Below are 20,287 nucleotides of genomic sequence, written 5' to 3'. Positions count from 1 at the left end.
CTCGGGCAAGTCATAGAGTTTCCTAATTGATTGATTGATATGTGGGGTTTAACGTTCCAAAACCACCATATGATTTTGAGAGACGCCGTAGTGGAGGGCTCCGGAAATTTCGACCACCTGGGGTTCCTTAACGTGCATTAAAATCTGAGCACACGGGCCTACACCATTTCCGCCTCCTTCGGAAATGCAGCCGCCGCAGCCGGGATTTGAACCCGCGACCTGCGGGTCAGCAGCCAAGTACCTTAGCCACTGGACCACCGCGGGGCCACTGGACCACCGCGGCGGGGCCATAGAGTTTCCTAAAATTTATAGGAAACTCTATGAGGCATGAAGCTCGCACGGCGGAGCTTGATGGGCGCCAAAGTCCGTGTCCTGAGGCTTAGTACGGTGCTAGATGGCGCAGATAAACAAGCTTTGCGCACAATGGGGTGATCGGCACAGCTGTTCCACCCCCGCTGGTGCTTATGGCTATGTCGCCAGTAAAAGAATGGGCAGAGTGAAACTTAAATGTTCAGAATTACGACTTCTAAATGCAAGAACACTTGTGCTCAATGTAGAATGGTTTATTTCACTGACAAGAAAAAACAGTGCTTTCAAAATAAAGTGTTGGTAAATGAAACAATACAATTACAAAGGCCTAGTCTCAACAATATAAACACATCGCTCATCAAAAACGGTCTCGTTCCTAACAGAATGCCATAAGAATAGTTCAAAAAGCATTTGCAAAAGTCGCATTAGCTCATGTTAATAAAAGTATTTGCAAAAGTTGCATTAGCACAAATGTTAAAACCTTACAAAAAGTAGACACGTCTGTATATATATATATATATATCTCATAGTCAAGACATCCATTTTTCCCCCTCATTGCTTCAAGTATGTCTAAATGTATGTGCTCTTTCATATGCACTTGCACGTATACGAAGGAGCACATATGAAGGAGCCAAACTAAAAACTTTAAGCCATGTATAAAAGGCGTTCAGTAATATTTGGGAGCGATATACACCCTGAAAATGTGTCTGCACTTACTGCAAAAGCAGCATTAAACGATATTCTACAGGAGGAATTCATGGTTCAACTGTTAGCTCCCTTTTTACGCCCCCATGCATATCTACAGAGAACTCCCCACGCAAAAGCAGCATTAAACGATATTCTACAGGAGGAATTCATGGTTCAACTGTTAGCTCCCTTTTTACGCCCCCATGCATATCTACAGGGAACTCCCCACCCAAGTTCCCCAAGCCTTGTCACGGAGCTAAGTGCTCAAACAAGAATTCCTCTATCGTGTCTGTGTCCCACTTCTTAATGCTGAGTTCCTCTTGCACTTCTCCAGTCTCATCATAGAGCTTGATGATTGGATCTGCACCTCTCAGGTACTTGATACTTAGATTGGGAAACTGCTTTGGCTTGGGCCCACGGCAAAATGCTGCAAAAAAAACAAGTCATTATGTACAAGCATAGGCAAAGTGTAGTTGCACAAAAGATTATGTGAATGTCACAGCCATTTATCGCATATAGCTATTTTGTAAACTTACTATCAATGTCACTGTACTCATACCAGGGGCGTAGCCACAAATGACATTTTGGGGTCGGAAGGTGTCTAACAGCTTAGGTACATTTTTGCATGTGTTTGTATGTATGTAGAAAAACGCACAAAAAGTAAATATTTTGAAAGAGTAAGCGAAAGAGGGGTTCATACCCCTCAGACCGTTCCCTGACTGCGACTTCTATACTAGAGCCGTTTAGGCTGTGCGGCAATACTTTCTAAACATGGCAAGGAAAAGCTCACAACCTGTAGACCAGGCGTCTCAAACAAATGGCCCTCTGGCCACATGTGGCCCGCACATTCACAAGAAATAAAATGTTCAAACCTTTGCTAAATAGTATTCCCATTATTTACTTGCCTATTGTGATTAACAATGCTTTTTTCAGTAAGACTATCGAGACCGGACTGATTTTAAGCATTTGCTTTTGTAAGGCACCTCATGCCGTCATCATCATGTGTTGAAACATGACCGCAGAACAAGATATCAATATTTTACAATCGGTGTCCAGATTTCAATCTCTCTGGAGTTCAGTATCAATATATTTCTTGAATTGTGATGCCACATCCTTTCAATAGGGCCCTGTAATACTCTTTGAGCATTGCCAGAAAATGCTGCCAATCAATAGTCTAGAGCACACAAAACGTGAGTCAAATACAGGGGCTCCGGAACCAGGGAGGCACTGGGGGCTGTCGCCCCCACAGGTAAGAAACCAAGCCCCCCCCCCCAACAGCTGTTACGACCCCCTCCCCCTCTTTTTCTCGCCTTAGCAAAAACAGATACGTATTAACACCCCTGCAAGTTTATATATATATATATATCCCTACCCACAAACCTCGCCCCCACACTTCAGACAGATATACTTTTGGAGCCCCCCCTGGCCAAATATTACTGCACCGCACGTGGCCTGAAATTCACAATGAATTTTCAATGTCAGAAAAAAATTGCTTTCTCTTCTTTCGACAAATGACGCTATGAGCTCAAAAATCACTCGTCACAGCCATTGCATCAGCCATTGACTGATTTGAGCATGACGCGCTCAGTCATTGCAGGCGCCACCATGGGAGGCCGCAACTTGTCCACGTGTGCACACGCGATCACACTGAAAAACCGCTTAGTCTAAGAAAAAAAAAAAAAAGAGACTGAGAAAGTGTGCGAGTTCACGAGATGCACGTGATGTATTTTCTTTCCTCGTGCCATCCCTCCCTGCTTAGTTTCCAGTACTTTCGTCGAGACAAAAGGAGAAAGAATGCAATTGCGGCTGCCACAAATTTTTGCAACTTTGCTCGTACTGGACGTACTCCAAAAATTTTTTCAGCAGTGAATTCGTGAAACAATATGCTCCTTGTAGTAAATCCATTCAATGGCTACTTGAAAAAATGTTGCAGGGCCACTTTAAGAAATTATCCATACATGAGATGCAGGAAATGCTTTCTTACAATCCCCTGCCCCTTCCTCCCCTGCTTCAACTTTACTCATCGTCCTGGCCCCTGCAGGACAAAATTTTCTGACTGCGGCCCGCCAGCTGACGTGAGATCCCTACGTGTTAACAAACTAAATATGGGAAAGAGAGAGCTCAGGGATGGATGAGTTGAGGAGCCGCATTGTGTACTAAACATTTTTTGCAACACTGCTATCTACGATATCGGTCTTCACCCACATATATTGTAGTTTTGGCCTGTGAAACCCCACATATTGTTATATCACATCACCTGATGCATGCACCTGTTTGCACCCATGAGGAACTCCCAAAAAAACTGAGTTGATGCAGGTACCGAGCTGCAGTTGTTAAGCTAGCAGTTATCTGGTTCTTCAATGTAGTCGGGCAGGAAATGGTGCTGTACAGAACAAATTTATTAGTACATTAACTCTTTCCCTATCAAAGACAAACTAAACTGGGCTCATCCACATGGTTGGTAGCACTCCCACAGCGGACAAGTTGAGCTCATCCATGCTGAAAGAAGCATTTAGGGGCACCACAATTAAACTACCCTGATTTATTATGTCAAGTTTTCTTTGGCTTGAACAGATGATAGAGTGAAAAAAAAAACACGCCAAAAGCATGCATTATGGTCGAAACTGGACTGGATTCTGGAAGCAGGAGTTAGAAAATGGCATCTGCTGAGAAAAAAATGTGGAAAAGAAATGCTCGCTTGCTGCAGTTTTGTGGCATAAATAATATCAGTTATCCTGCGAGTGTAGCAGTGACCAGTGACTACCCAGGGCAGCACATTAAAAAAAAAAAGATCGTTGGGTTTGGACAATGACCTCGTCTCACTGTATCAGCAGTGGGTGCCGATAGATGTAAAGAAACACCTAGCACGTGTTCTAGGTGCTTTTTCACGAGCTCCTTAGTCCCTCCATATTAATTTTTTAATTACATAGATTTTCTGCATTAAAAACTGGAGAGCTTAGGGCACTTTTCATGGTGCAGTAGAGTGAAGCCTACCGTATGCATATTTTCAAAACTAGTTTGCTTGTATTTATTTTTATTTATTTATTTATATTTATTTATAGTACCCTCAGGGCCAAAAAGGCATTAAAGAGGGGAGTGGGTAAATGCATGAAAAATACAAATAAAACAGTGCAATAAATACAAAAAATAAAAAAATAAATACAAATAAAATAATACAATAAAAGACAGATAATACTAACATTTCTGCAGAATGTATAAAACTAGTTATTTCCAAACATACAAAAACAGAAGCAATAAGCATAGGTAACAGATTTTTTTGGTTATACAACGTTAGCTAATGTTTCGTGAAAAAGTTTGAAGTCAGTGATGGTTGCGACATTCGAGGGAAGGCGGTTCCCATCATGAGATGTGCGGGGAATAAATGACTGAAAGAAAGACCTAGTGTGACATGATGCGATTCCTACTTTATTGCGATGATCAACACGGTTTGAGATGTACAGAGGCTAGAGTATCAGGTCATTATGACATGTAGGGTCATAGAAAATTTTATGAAACAGTGAAAGACGAGCGATTTTTCGTCGGTGAGCCAATGGAATAAGTGATAAATTATTTTTCCTTAAAGTCATACTTGCAGTGCGGTTGTAATTAGAGAGGATGAACCTAGCAGAGTTATTTTGTACTAGTTCAAGAGAGGTGATGAGATTAGCAGGACTGGGATCCCATATGGCGGATGCATATTCGAGTTTGGGGCGTATGAGAGACTTATAGAGTACTAGTTTGAAGAAAGAGGGTGCTTTGGAGAAGTTACGTCGTAAGTAGCCGAGCATGCGATTTGCATTGTTAATCACATGCTCTACATGAGTTGTCCAACTTAAGTTATTTGTGATGTGCACGCCAAGATATTTTTATAAGACAAGACGGAATCTAAAGGAACGTTGTTTAGGTGGTAGGCGTTATGATTTGAGTTAGTTTTTGATATGTGCATTATCTTACAGTTCTCAATATTAAGTTTCATTAACCAGATATTACACCAATTAGCTATATTATTTAGGTCAGTTTGAAGTGTTTAGTATCATCAACATTGGTAATTTCGCGGTAAATAACACAGTCATCTGCGAACAGATGTATGTTAGAAGTTATTGAAGAAGTTAGATCATTATTTATACAAGAAATAATAAAGGTCCCAACACTGAACCTTGAGGCACACCTGATTGTACTTCAATGAGTGGTGAATGATGGTCGTTAGCAGTTACGAATTGGAAACGATTAGAGAAAATGTTCTATCCATTTAAGAAGGTTAGTGTCGATATTTAGCAAGCTTAGTTTTAAGAGCAGTAATTTATGGCAAACCTTGTCAAATGCTTTGCTAAAATCTAAAAAAATACTGTCAGCACAAGATGATCGATCCAGGATTTGATGCAGATGATGAGTAAACGAAGCAAGCTGTGTCTCACAGGAGTACTGTTTTCTAAAACCATGTTGCGCTTTAGCAAAGTATGAGTTAGACTCTAGACAGTTAGCAAGGTTCGAGAAGATTACATGTTCTAATAATTTGCAACAATTACTTGTTAGTGATATGGGTCGGTAATTAAGAGGAGAGTTTCTGGGGCCAGATTTATAGATTGGAACCACCTTCCCTATTTTCCATTCCTTTGGAAGTTGACATGTACTCAATGATTGTTGAAATATTTGACTTAGTATCATTGAACTAACTACGTTAGTGCTTTTAAGAAATTTGCTATTAATGCCATCATAGCCAGGAGCAGAGTGGAACGGTAACTTATCTATAGTTTCAATATTCCAGGTACCTCAATAGGCATGTAATTATAGTGGTGCGCATAAGGGAGTATGGTGTTGGCGGATTCAGAGTACTGGCTTGAAAATGAATCATTAATAGCTGATGCGCACATGTTATCGGGAATATTATTTCCAGATGAATCTTCTAGTGATATAGTGTTGTTAGTGGTTGGGTTAATCATTTGCCAAAACTTTCTAGGGTTATTTTTCAGTGTTTCAGGTAGTGTTCTAGTTAGGTAGTTGTTTTTCGCAGTTTTTAGAGCTCTTAAGTAGGCGTTTGCAGCAGATTTGTAAGTTGTCCAACGCGAAGATGAAGGCGAGCTTTTAGCTAAATGAAAGAAACGCTTTTTCCGATTAGATAGGCATTTAAGCGATTAAGGTGCCTCTAAATAGCTTTTTGAATTAATTTAAGACCCAGAGGATCAAACGAACAAGTAGAAAAAAAAAACAGTATTTTGTTTTTTGTATGGTTCTGGCTCAGAAACTTGGTAGATAAAGGGCGAAAAAGATGAAAATTATTGCTATGTCTTCCAATGATACAAGATTTCGAGATTTAAGGTTGTTTGTATAGAATAGGGTTTAACTTTACAAATTGGCTCAGGCTACAAGGGTTGCCTAATGGAAGGCTCCAGATAATTTAGACTAGATGGGGCTCCTTTAAAGGGGTCCTGAAACACTTTTTTGAGTAACCATGGAATTATTTCACTGGAAAAGCTCATTGCCTCACAAATTGAACGCCGCAAAAATTTTAAGAATCCGTTTAGTACGAGCGGAATTGCAAGGATTTTACACACGCTGCAATCGCATTCTCTCTTCTCTCATCCCGACGAAAGCATTGGAAGCTAAGCAGGGAGGAATGGGAGGGGAAACGAAAAATGCCACACGCTCGTGACCTTGAGCACTTTTTTTTCCCTTCGAATACGTGGCTTTTTTATGCAACCCCGCGCGCGTGTGGAGAAGTGACGGCCTCTTGCAGCGATCTCTTTAACAACTGAGCATACCATGTTCTAATCAGCCAATGGCTGATAGATGGGCATTCTACGAGTGATTTTTTAAGCATCTCCCGTCATTTGTCGAGGAAAGAGAAAGCAATTTTTAGCTGACTTTGATAATTTATTGTGGGATTACAGGCCGCGTGATTCTCATAACATTTGGCTTGCGTGTTCTCGGGGGGCCTCTACTACCGTTTAGCAGCATTTTCTGACCATGCTAAAAAAATGTTGCAGGGCTCCTTTAAGTTTATTGACATTGCACAGTACACGGGCCTCTAGCGTTTTGCCTCCATAGAAACGTGATCACTACCACAGCCAAAACTGAAGCTGCATCTTTTGGGTCAGCATCCAAGCACCGTATACTGAAGGGTCAGCTTGTTAGCTAGTTGGTTAAACTAGTTGGTTTTCCTGTTGAATGGCATTCTGTGCGCCCTATGCACTGTGATCCCGGACTAGTACCGACTCACAACTCCTAAATACTCCCCATAACAGTATAGTAGGAAAACAGCGCAAAACACCAGGACAGTAAAGGCACACATGCAATGACACATAGTTCTGACTGGCAACGGAAGTCTATTGTGATGTTGAACACAAATAAATGCAATCTATGGATCTCAACCCTACGTATAGCTACGTATACTGAACCACAGAAGTGGTCAAGAATTGAGGAATGCGTGCCCACACTCAGCAGGCAGTAAAGCTCCAATGCTTTTTATATACAAAAAGTTACAATCTAAATATGAGCCTTGGCACTCTTTCATGCTTGACCTCATAGAGTTTCTTTCCATTACCTAGAGGGAAAACTGGTCCAACGATGCTGTTGTATTTATGAGTATGTTGGGATGTGTCAAGATTCGGATTGGCATCACTCAAAAATAGCACGCAAACTACCAAGACACCTCCGGCTAAATGCGTTAAAGCATTAAGTCACAATGGTTAATCTTGCACCACAGCAGCACGTAATGAGTTATTTAATCTTTACTATTATAGAGTAAAGACTTTCATTTAGCTTTGAATAGTTCTGCATCGATTCACGATGATGAAACGTAAAAAGAAAGTAGACGAGGTCAGTTTTCGCCCTTTCTATAACCAGCAATGCAAGGGCAAGGCATGCAAGGGACGCTCCCCAGTTTACCTTATTTACGCGGTCTGCATTGCACAAGAGTGTGGTACGTGTCCAGCAAGAATGCTGTTTGAGAAGCATGTGCGAGCACCAGAGGTACAAAAGGAGGGCATCGAGAGTCTCTATGTCTAGTTTGGTAACTCATGTGAATATGAAAATAAGACGTGTTTTCTTTTTGTGAGCAAGAAGCCTCACAAGAGTTTCCCTTCACCGACACTTGGGTTACAGCCTGTACCCCCCCACCTGTCACATAAACTGGTTGGCAGTGTCTAGATCCAGTTCATGTTCTTTCCTGAAGTCAATGCTGCTGAGTACTCACTTTTCATAGAGATTCTACCAGGTGTTTTGGATAGATGGTGATGCTTATCCCAAGGGTTAGATAGGTTGCTGCTTCGTGAAGGCGTGTGTTTATTAGAGATACTTTCATGGCAGCTTGGGCAACTGAAGTCTGCACTGGGTGACCACGGATTTGAATAAGTTGAGAAAACTGGATTTGGTGCTTTTGTGCGAGGAGCTGGGTGTCAAGGTGGCGACGATACATAAGAAGCCACATTTGACACAGGCGATTAAGGACTTTGGTGCGCATGAGGAGGAGCTTTTGCGAATGATAAGAGCTCGTTCAGGAATGCAAGCGACTACAGTTTGAAAAAGAGACCTCCAGGCGTAAGGCAGACGACGAATGAGAGCGACTATAGTTTGAAGAGAGACTGCTAGGCGTAAAGAAGAAGCTGCAGTGCAAGAAAGGGAGCTGGACCGATTGCCGCTTGAGCTTTAGATTGAACGTAAACATTTTGACAGCAATCTGTCTGGCTGGGTAGAAAAGTTTAGAAAATCGAAATTGCTCCAGCCACAGTTCAAATAGAGCCCGACGTTTCGAGACCGACTCGGTCCCTTCCTCAGGGGGTGACTGTCTTGGTCATGGAAGTGTCGTCGCGTCGTGTTCTCTCACCACGGCTCCGGTTTTCCCTTTCCACCACGTTTCGGAGACCGTGAACGTACACCGAAGGCATTGTTCCCAGCGAGCGGTTCACGTTGGCAGGCGTATGCTGAATGTGCCAAGACTCGAGCAAGAGCCTCTTTCCCAAATTCCGTTCTGTTTCAATAACAGACGCGCCGTCTAAGTCAATTTTATGGTCGTGCTTCTCGCAGTGCTCCGCCAGAGCGTAGCTACGTTGCACTTCCATCTTCCTGACGTCGTTCTTGTGTTGGCGCATTCTTTCCGGGAAACACTTGCTCACGCCTATGTAGCTGGCTGGACACTCAGAACACGACACTTTGTAGACAACGCCCGGGTGTAGCTCCCTCGGAGGACGGTCTTTCGGCCGCGGTAGCAAGCGAGCGAGCGTCGAAACAGGTTTATGGATTACCGTGACCCCGGCTTTTCCTAGGACTCTCGAGAGCTGTTCACTTATGCCCGGCACATATGGAATGGCGACGCGGTTGTTTGTCGTCTTCGTTTCTCTCGTGTGCGGTGGTGTGGCCAGGGCGGAAAGGGGGTCGGGCGGTGTGTCGCTTGCAGGTGTCTTTCCGCGGTGCGGTGGTTGTCGTCTCGACAAACGGCGTGACGTTTGTCGAGACGACAAACGTCATACATACGCGAGCGTGACATACGCGACGCCAGCCACTTCTTGGAGCGCATGAGAGATGCGATCGTGAGCAGCGATGAGTGCTTCGTCTCGTTCGACGTCGTATCCCTGTTCACCAGTGTGCCCGTAGCACTAGCGGTATCTAGCGCACGAGCAGCGTTGAACCAAGACGAGCTCTTGGATGAAAGAACCTGCCTGGGCGTCGACGAACTGTGTTGCCTACTGGAATACTGCCTCAAGGGGACGTATTTCAGCGTCAACGGGAGCTTCTACAGACAAGCCAGCGGGACCGCGATGGGAGCGGCGATCTCCGTTACGGCTGCGAACCTCACAATGGAACACATAGAAGAGACGGCACTGGGCTCCTTTATTGACAGGCCGAAAGTATTTGTGAGGTACGTGGATGACTGTTTTTGCATAATAAAGAAGGCAGCAGTAGACAGCTTCCTCGAACATCTAAACTCCATCGAACAAGCGATACAGTTCACGGTGGAACGAGAGCGAGACGGGGCGCTTCCGTTTCTCGATGTTTTAGTCAGACGACAAGGCGAGCGCATGACCTTTTCGGTGTATAGAAAGCCAACTCACACCGGCAGGTATTTGCATTTTGCGTCCTGTCATCCAACTGCCCACAAAGCTTCAGTGGTTTTGGCACTCCTTTCACGTGCACGAGTAATCTGCACGTCGGAAGGTGAGAGGAAGAAAGAAGAAAAGAGGATTGTCGCCGAGCTACGAAGGAATGGCTACACAGAAGCGTTCATCCGCCGGGCGTCACGCCGTTTGTCGAGACGACAACCACCGCACCGCGGAAAGACACCTGCAAGCGACACACCGCCCGACCCCCTTTCCGCCCTGGCCACACCACCGCACACGAGAGAAACGAAGACGACAAACAACCGCGTCGCCATTCCATATGTGCCGGGCATCTCGAGAGTCCTAGGAAAAGCCGGGGTCACGGTAATCCATAAACCTGTTTCGACGCTCGCTCGCTTGCTACCGCGGCCGAAAGACCGTCCTCCGAGGGAGCTACACCCGGGCGTTGTCTACAAAGTGTCGTGTTCCGAGTGTCCAGCCAGCTACATAGGCGTGAGCAAGTGTTTCCCGGAAAGAATGCGCCAACACAAGAACGACGTCAGGAAGATGGAAGTGCAACGTAGCTACGCTCTGGCGGAGCACTGCGAGAAGCACGACCATAAAATTGACTTAGACGGCGCGTCTGTTATTGAAACAGAACGGAATTTGGGAAAGAGGCTCTTGCTCGAGTCTTGGCACATTCAGCATACGCCTGCCAACGTGAACCGCTCGCTGGGAACAATGCCTTCGGTGTACGTTCACGGTCTCCGAAACGTGGTGGAAAGGGAAAACCGGAGCCGTGGTGAGAGAACACGACGCGACGACACTTCCATGACCAAGACAGTCACCCCCTGAGGAAGGGACCGAGTCGGTCTCGAAACGTCGGGCTCTATTTGAACTGTGGCTGGAGCAATTTCGATTTTCTAAGCTTTAGATTGTGCTGGCGAAACATGAAAATTGTGCAAGTGGTCAGGATAAAGATAGCGAAGGGATTTATGATACACCAGGTGCGAAAAACATTGAATGCATGACTGAGCAGTGAAAAGGTGCAGAAGCACTTGTCAAAAAAGCAGATGTACAGTTGGAGGGGATATTGGCAATATGTGGTGATGTAGATGGGCAGGATGGCCTAAATAAAATTGTTCTGTGCAATATAGTGATGGAGCTGGAGAAAGTGCCATAGTAGATAACGATTTGCCGTTGCAAGGCTTATTCAATAAAAAGGAAGCTGATGCGTGTTTTGTGGTGTCGCTGGCTGCAGAGGTCACTATCTCAGGGATGTTGTGTCAAACGAACTTTGAGCTAAAGGAAGGAGTTTCCGAGTGTCCGTAGACAAATCCTTAGGTTCAGATCCACTCTTTTCTGCACCGTGAACAGAAATTCTGGAAGCGTCTGCTTCTTTTCGTGTCAATTTTCAGACACACATGAAAGAACGCACTTCAAGGAGGTTTTCTGTCTAGGGTCTGTCGAGCATGTGATAAGTTTCCCTTGTCTATTTTGGAATGCAATCACTCGAGCGTCACGTTAACTGATTACCACCTTAGTGTAAGCTTCTGTTGCGCAAAAAGTTAAGGAAGGAGCCTTGAAGTAAGTTGACACCCGGTCATTCTTGGGAAAGCTCAGGGTTTTCAGTGTTTGTATTGGGTTGAGTGCGTTGCTTTGTGCCATCATAGACCAGGGAATGAGCAGGCAGCAGTGTCCGGGGCTCTGCAGCTGTGGACACTGCCTGCTGTGACCAAGTGTGTGTTATACGATGGATGGTTGCGACACTGAAGTGCGCGAACCGTAACATCTGCTGTGCGATGTATGTTGCAGTTGACAACTGGTGTGACAAGTACGGACAATGGCTACGGATGACGTACAAAGAACGGCCACTTCAGGGTGTAGTGCTACTACAGCCCTTACGCGACCTCTTTCAGGCGGTGGACAGGCTGTTGTAACTAGCAAAGCAAGGGCATGGCCTGCAAAGAACGCTCCCTTGTTTACCTGATCTACGCGGCCTGCGGTCCTCAAGAACACTGTATGCGTTCTGAAAGAACGCTGGTTTAAAGGCGCGTGCACTGACTGAAGGTCTAACAGGAGCACATCGAGAGTGCGCTGGAGCTCTCTGGCCTTCTCTGGCCCTTTCATGTTTTGTGTAAAGGCACGTCTCTAAGCCTAGTTTGGTAACTTACTAAAATACGTAAATAAAATGAGCGTTGTTTTTGTGAGCAAGAAGCCTCGCAACAGTTTCTCCTTCCTCGGTGCCTGGGTGACAGCCTGTAAACCCCTGCTCAGTCACATCACTCTTCCACAGTTTGTTGTCTATCTTCAGCACCAGCCAACCAGTGGCGTCAATCCATAAAGACCACAAGGGTGGACACACATAATGTAATGGTGGCCATTTTGTCTAAACTGTCAGTTTAAACTGTCATATGTGCACGAGCATCTGTACCCAGCTAGAAAGAAAAAAATAGTACTGGCAGCCAATAGTACTATAAGCAACATTACATGGTGAAGCTAGTTTCAATAAGCAACTTGTAAGCAGGCTCTAGCATTTTTACAGCTTCGTCATGAGAGTTGAAATAAGAAATGAAATGGTCGCACTTTTCGCACTAACACATAAAAGTATTCCCCATCGTGCATTTTCAGCTAGAAGTACTTATAGTTTCCGATTTTTTTTTTTTTTTGGGGGGGGGGGTTTAACGTCCCAAAACTACTATATGATTATGAGAGACGCCGTAGTGGACGGCTCCGGAAATTTCGACCACCTGGGGTTCTTTAATGTGTACCCAAATCTGAGCACATGGGCCTACATACTTATAGTTTCTGTTCATTGAAAGTGCTTTACAGTGAGTGCTTCGTCCTTGACTGTCAAGAAATACAAACGAGGCATTTGTAAGATAAATCGTAAGGGTGGACACTTGCAAGGGGTGTTTCCTCCAGCCTGAACACAAGGAGGGGTCAGGACCCCTCTGACCACCAGATGATTTAGGCCATTGCAGCCAATACAAGCTTTGCACATACTATCATTCTCTTCAAGGCACAGCGCCCTTTAGGAAACTCTCATAGACAGTAGTGCCAAAATTCCCTCTATGTATCATTGTAAGAAACTGTATCCACTTGACCCAAGATATTGGTGTCAGTGCCCTGAATGAACAGGCCACATTGTCCATGTATAGGCTGGCTTTGCCCCACCCCCCCACCTCGTGCACATGCCTATGATTATGTCACTGAATCACCCTAGAGACATGTGAACAAGGAGCTCTGTGGAATAAGGTCTAATACATGACATTTCAGTAACGGTGGTAATGCTAAGTATATTGATCTCAAAATTCACCAAGAGATTGGTTCTGCTAAAATTATTTTTGTCTGTGCAGCTTTTTCAGAAATTAAGGCCATAAGCATGTGCAGGGCTCCCCTTCGGGGGGGGGGGGGGGGGGGAAGGGAGGCAAAAGTTAATCCCCCCCCCCATGCACACGCCTCTGCTTATAACAAGATAATACATGCAGCCCTATGACAGTGCTTGTGGTTCAGAGTGATATGCTTCTGTACAATGAAGCCCCTCTTGAATTAACACTGAAAAAAATTGGCCAAAATACTTTGACATGTGACTTTTATGGAAAGAGTGAAACTCCATTACCTTCAATCTGAGGCATATGTCCAAACTTGCATGCACATACTTCCAGCACAGCGCGTGCATATCTCTGCAGTTTAAATAAAACATATGAGCAAGAACATAATAAGCAACAATATATGATGAATCAGAAGAATACACTAGTTCATCATATAATAAGCAAGTATAAAATCATGAGGCAGAAATATCACTTTAAGGTGGTAACTACATAGCGATAACCATAGCGACAGCATATGTCACTGATCGATTGATTTGTGGGGTTTAACGTCTCAAAACTACCCTATGATTATGAGAGAGGTCGTAGTGGAGGGCTCCGGAAATTTCGACCACCTGGGGTTCTTTAACGTGCACCCAAATCTGAGCCCACGGGCCTGCAACATTTCCGCCTCCATCGGAAATGCAGCCGCCACAGCCGGGATTCGATCCCGCGACCTGCGGGTCAGCAGCCGAGTACCTTAGCCACTAGACCACCGTGGCGGGGCAGCATATGTCACTGTCACCACAATGAAGGCAGTTGTGAAATAAGTGCACACAACTTGCACTACAAACTTGAATGTGTGCAGATAACAGCATGTACAATTAACTGATAGTTCTAGTCTTCATCATATTGCCTCTTTTGTGTAGCTGTATTCAGCTATCTGCCGAACATGCTTACACCCCCCCCCCCCCCCCTTTTTTTTTTGCTCCTGCAATATTGCGGACACCACAGCAACAGGTGATGTCGCGGGGCCTACAGCTTGGACGAGCTCTAATGACACGTATGCACAGAGCATAGAAACGACACGACATACGATATTAGCGGATTCATTAGTCAGATATCAACCTAAAAGAAATAGAAACATGCAGGCAAGTTCCTACCTTTCTTTCAAGTGCCTGGTTTTGCGTTCAGAGAGCAAAGTGAGAAGATACGAACACCGTTAAGTGAAGCGCCGGCGTGAACAATATTCGTAGCGTAAGGTAGGGCACGTCATCACGTGTTATTTACCTTTGCAGTAACTCGCTCCTCCGTTTGCACGCAGCATTTGTTGCAGTCTTCTTTGAGAAAGTCGAGATTGAAATTGGGCAAAATCCTACACGACGAGCATATTAGGTCAGGTTTCCTGAATCCACGCGCGAGGCATTCCTCTGCCGAAAGGCCGCCGGTCAAATCGAACGCCAGTACCTGAAAACCACGAAGAGTGAAACATGAGTAGAGCGCGCGCACGACGAGCGGAGTCAGAGCCGCCAAAGAAGGACTACAGTGCGTGGATAAAAAGGAATTGTTGCGAGGTGATATAGCTCAGTGGCCACAACCGATTTACAGCAAAATTAAGTGCATCTAACGATCAAGAGCACAGTATATTTCTGCAATTTTTTTTTTGCAACAGTACAGTGTTAATCTAGTAGTCTCCCGACACACGACTTCGGCGGAAACTTACAGTTAGCGGTGCCGCAAACAGCTGAAGCAACATACACAGGCGGGCCATTTCATGTACCACCAGCCACTGAGCGCCCTGCCAGGTGCCTACATGCACAGAACACCTACCAGCTACTAGTTCTCTATGGCGGCAATCACTTTTTCAAGCCGCTGGCGCCATTTGCATAGGGCTATTGCTTACGAAAGCTCTAACTCTTTCCAAACGTCCTACGTTGCACAAATAAAGTGCTTGCGAGATGTCTATAAAATACTTCAAGATAGCTTTCTTGCGGCAAATTTTAGTCATCTTACGGATCAAATATAGGATTCCCCATCACCACCACTATCACGCCTGTCAGTGCGTTGCGTTGTTTTGTTTGGTAGTTCACTTCTTGCTCCGTGGGTGTCCGTGTTTTGTCGGAAGCTGTGTACTGATCGCTTTGTTGTTCCAAGTTCTGCCGGGCCTCTCCATTTGCGCGCCATGTGAAAAGAAAAGCGCATAGGGGCTCAAGCTCGTGCGGCTCGTGCATGCGCGCGGCAGTGGTGGTGATTGCGTCTGTCGCGCGCTCTAAAGTGGGCACCTCTAGCGGGTGCCCCTTTTTCTGTAAGCTGTGCTGCACCGGAGCACTGTGACCACTGTGACCTTGCACGGCGCTCAACGATCAGCAGCAAGCTCCCGTTATGTTGTTTTTCGGCGATCGTGATTCCAACTAATTTGCACGGCAAGTGCTGGAAGCAGCGCAACACCACAGCAGGGCGTCCCAATATGGGTCGTTGTCATCTGGTGCGTAAGGGCGTCCTGAAATAAGCTTGTGGTAGTCTTTGCATTTACGCCGATAAAAAAAGTGACATGAAATGCATTTCAGCTTCAGGGAATGCAGAACACACTGTTGCATACCTCCTGTCGTCTGCAGTTCACTTCCGCGCGAAAGAAAAGCGGCGAAAGAGTCGCAAACCTACTTCCGGCCGAGAGCTGACAAGACAGGAAAACCTCAGCGGTCTCCTTGGTGATCTATATAATTCCGTAAAGTTGAGCAAACTCGCAGATTAGTATCTGTAAGCACGCCGGCACGTATATAGATGCAAAGGCCAGAACCATCTTTGATCTGCCAAAAAAAATTATGATCGGGAGATGTCTGATTTTTCCATGTAATCTGCGACGGCCGTTTAATCGATTCATTAAACTGACGCGAAAATTTGCATGTAAAAATACCCCTCCTATCTTTGCCTCTTGTGTTAGGTTCATATCAACCTAGTAAAAGCTGAAGTAGGCAGTTGCGGTGCCCTAGCTGCATACTGTATGTTCTCAGTATAACAGTTAATGCCATGCCTGTCTTGTAAATTTGCACCACAGCTGGGTGCAGCTGTCGTGCAAGTTGGCACTGATCAAGTGCATTATATCCGCACATATTTTTGTGTCCCGTATATATATATATTTATAAGGAAAGAAGTGTATACCTAAGGGCTTGTTTTTCTGTGTTTTTACACAATATTAATGAGATCTAACAAACAATAATGCCAAGGAAAGTATAGGGAAGATATTAGACCAAATTTTAATGTAAATATGAAAAAAAGTGGGTGAAAAGATAACTTGCCGTGGGCAGGATCCGAACCTTCGAATGACGCGTTCGATGCTCTACCACTGAGCTACCACGACAGCTATCCCCCCATCCACTATATAGGGTTTATATGTGAATTAAACGTGGAAGTGTCAGTCAGTGCCACCAGTAGCCATGGCAGCGAGTGTGGCACACTCTTTTGAGCCTGTTTGGCGTCACGTAGCACGTGAACTTGTTACGAGTGGACAGCTGACCAATAGTCCCTCGTATACAACCTAAAGGCACTAAGTCTGCCAGTACGAGACCCTCGTTAAAGAATAAGGATCGCAGGTTCGGATCCTGCCCACGGCAAGTTATCTTTTCACCCACTTTTAAATCTCATATATATATATATATATATATATTATATTATATTATTAACCTTATAGGTTCAGCTGTGGCGGCTGCATTTTCGATAGAGGCGAAAATGCTGTAGGCCTGTGTGCTCAGATTCGGGTGTACGTTAAAGAACCCAGGGGGTCGAAATCGCCTGAGCCCTCCACTATGGCATGTCTCATAATCATATGGGGTATTGGGATGTTAAACCCCACATATCAATCAACCTTATAGGTTAGCTCTTCCAGCCACTTTATCTTTTACGTTTTGTTTCCGTCCTGTATTTTTTGATGCTCTGTCTATTTCAGCACATATTCTGAATATTTTCTTTGAAGTGGACCGAGAGAACTTAGATTTCCCTTAAAAAAAAAAAATAGAGGAAAAGTCATTGCTATTTTTTATTACAATCATGTTTTATTTCCTGAGTTTGTTTAATAGAAGTTTTAACAAATCAAAAATAAGAAAACCCTTGGTTTTAAACTGTTCTATAACAAAGCGTTAACTAGTAAACTTCATATACCTTCGCCTTTATCAGTAAGCATATAATGAACACATGTAGCTATAATAGACATTAATGTCGCAGCCGTACAGTAGCTGCACATCGATGCATTTTGTTTTGTGTGTTTGCTCAACTTATCTACCGTAACAGATGTTTGGTCCTACGGCAATGCATCATTTTAGATTTCACAACTTAGGGCCTGTTCATGTAATCAATATTTTATGCATAAAAGGGTACAAAAGGCACAGCTCTCTTCATAGAAATTTGTGGAAAAAGTATTTTTCTGTTCACTTTTTTATGTGAAGATCTGGTGCCTCAAAACCACCGACAAAATACTGCCAAACCCCAGAGAGGCCTGAGTAATTTCAATATAGTAGCCCTTCTACAACCAGCTTTGATCCTGCTTTTCAGAAATACACATTATCGTAATATTAGGATTGAAAGGTGATTACCTGAGAGCTAGTTGATTGCGACATTCTGGCATTCAGTCAGGCTCTTTTGTTTACCTTGTATGTCGATGCACATTGAGAGAAGTGAGGTTTCAGCATAGAAAAATGCTGAATGAGTGGTAGTGAGTGTCAAGGTGCTCCATGTAGCTGCTACCACGTGATCACCGTCTGGCTTATGATATAGAGGATAAAGTATCCAAACATGGATTTGAAACTGGCTGTAGAAAAGCTGTTATATTAAATTATTCAGGGCATTTTTTTTCTATAGTTTTAGGATTCCAATGCTTTAATGCTTGAAATAAAAAGTAAAAAAAAGTTAGCTCCCCTAAAGATTCTTTTTCAGCATTAATTAACTTGCTCAAAATCAGGTACACTTGTGCCGAAAATTGCTCATTTTCATGCAGCGAGAAAATGTACAGTGTCGCCCTAAAATGAGTCATGCTCTAATACTGCTTGGCCAAACATGGCTATTGAGACTGCACTTGTTTTTGCTAAGTGCCCACGTGCTATTGGCTGGTTGTGTAAAGACATCCCAAGCATTCAGTAACCAGAAAATTGTCTGCAGCAGTAATTTATTTGTGTCTTCAATAGTAACAATATTTATGATACCTTATCACCTGAAATGTTATGAAGTACATGGGTGTGTTGTGTGAGCGGGGGGTGGGGGGGGTGCAGACGGTCTTCTACTCGCCTAAGAGAGTGGGCGGAAAGTCAGCTCCATACATAACATAGACACAATAGAGATGAGGGCGGGTAGACGCTGCGATTTGGGGAGGGGGATGCTTGCAAAGTCAGCCTTGTACGTTGACATTATAGGTTGGGGGGCACTGTGATACCCCTCCTCCCCTCGGAACGACATAAAAACTCAGCTTTGTGCTTCTGCCATTTGTTTGCAGTTATACGCTGGAATAGTAAAACCTCCTTTGCAGCCCAAGATTGGATGTTGATGAACATTTCTCGACTGCTACCACAGTGTTCACCTTCGTGTTCCATTTGGTCTTTGATTTTATGAAAGAAATTGTGCATTTGAAAACAAGTATATGCATAGTGTGAACACAGCATTTATTGTGTGTGTAGTTTATGAATTTCTGTGAAGTAGGCTTTGCAAGCTGTTTTATTGCAAATGAAAAGGGGAACTGCAGTTTTACTGTGCAGTTGTAGATTGCAAAGGTGATGAGAGGGATGAATATGTACTGCATCACCTACTGCATGACACACAGCTTCCGCTAACATGCTTAGACTACATCAGGCAACCAGGTTCATTGCAGAAAAATGACATAATAACTCTGCCAAGCCCACATGTACACTGGTACGTCACTGTATATGATGGCTAAAGAAGGTTCTACTGAGCATATTGGAACGACATTGAAATATGAAATATTTAGGGTGCTTATCAGTACTGCATATAAACTTTCTGTGAGGGTGAGAACTTATAAAAAGTAACGGTAAGTTGAGAGACAGCATCTGCATATTATAGAACCAGAAGCGTGGCATCTAACTTAACCCTTTACAGTCTGCAACCTTTACCCACCTTCCGTCCATTCTGGTTCAAAACTGAATCAGAGCTCAAGTTCAAGAAGTTTACTTACTCCTTTAGAGGCAACAAATAAAGCAAAAGGAAAAAGTGCATGTCAATCAACCACGAAAGAACTTGTGGAAGTAGTGCCCGACCACAAGCCGCTGCGGCTAGGTTGCGTTCTTTAGAGGGGCTTGACAAGAGACCACAGAAGGTTAAGATCCAAAACAAAATGTAAACTACTTGCCACAATGAAACTTGGGGGATGAGGCTTTGTGGTCACCTGCCTGCTCTGCTGTAGCCTCTACAGTGTAAACTTTTGAACAAGAGGAAGCACTGTGGAGGCCTGGAAGGGCAGTCCTTGCTCAACTCTGCTTCCACTGCAAAGATTAAAATAATTTTTACAGCAAAATATTTCTGTATTCAAAGTATTTTTATAGATTTGATAAGAGGTGTCACTAGGTCTTTGTAATGAGCTTGTAAGATAGTTGTGAAGACTTCACAAACCAGTTTCTTGACACAATGCTAACATGTTATTTGAATGTGTGCATAGGGCTTCCCATCCAATTTAGATGTAAAAGTTAAATCTTGAGCATAAAATCTTCAGAAATAGCACCTTTTTCAAAAATTGCCACAATTGGATAATGCTTTAGAATTTGTAGGTGAACATTCTTTTAGCTAATAGGAACAGAAACAGAATGGGTAAAGTTCCAACAGTGTTTGAAGATATTTTATGAGAAATAGAGTGATCTCTCAATTTGTGACGATTTCTTGCTTGTACTAGAAAACTGTAGCTATATAGTTGAACAGGTGTTAACAGTCTTTACTATGACTAAAATGGCACAAAAC

The 20,287-nt window shown here is 43.9% G+C and overlaps 2 protein-coding genes across 4 annotated transcripts in view; one reads left to right on the top strand and one right to left on the bottom strand.

Moving 5' to 3' along the window:
- Window positions 1–542: 542 nt before the first annotated feature.
- Window positions 543–18,063, bottom strand: LOC119161332 (selenoprotein F). 2 transcript variants are annotated; one of them, XM_075879437.1, is made up of 4 exons: window positions 17,926–18,063; window positions 14,630–14,806; window positions 13,651–13,714; window positions 543–1,423 (listed from the first exon to the last, which is right to left on the bottom strand). In XM_075879437.1, the coding sequence occupies exons 1-4, from the start codon at window positions 17,947–17,949 to the stop codon at window positions 1,245–1,247; spliced, it is 444 nt and encodes a 147-aa protein (XP_075735552.1). In that variant the 5' UTR covers window positions 17,950–18,063; the 3' UTR covers window positions 543–1,244. The 2 variants fall into 2 exon arrangements, with proteins under 2 accessions (XP_075735552.1, XP_037269641.1); XM_037413744.2 differs by lacking the exon at window positions 17,926–18,063 and adding an exon at window positions 15,063–15,239.
- Megf8 (multiple EGF like domains 8) overlaps window positions 15,429–20,287 on the top strand; it is a 249,501-nt gene continuing 244,642 nt past the window's right edge. For both annotated transcript variants that reach the window (XM_037413740.2, XM_075879436.1), the window contains exon 1: window positions 15,429–15,824. The gene's annotated coding sequence lies outside the window, so the exon portion shown is untranslated. The remainder of the gene's footprint in view (window positions 15,825–20,287) is intronic.

Source organism: Rhipicephalus microplus, chromosome X (assembly GCF_043290135.1).
Source record: "Rhipicephalus microplus isolate Deutch F79 chromosome X, USDA_Rmic, whole genome shotgun sequence".
NCBI classification, from domain to species: Eukaryota; Metazoa; Arthropoda; class Arachnida; order Ixodida; family Ixodidae; genus Rhipicephalus; species Rhipicephalus microplus.
This window is presented reverse-complemented; position numbering and strand designations above follow the sequence as displayed.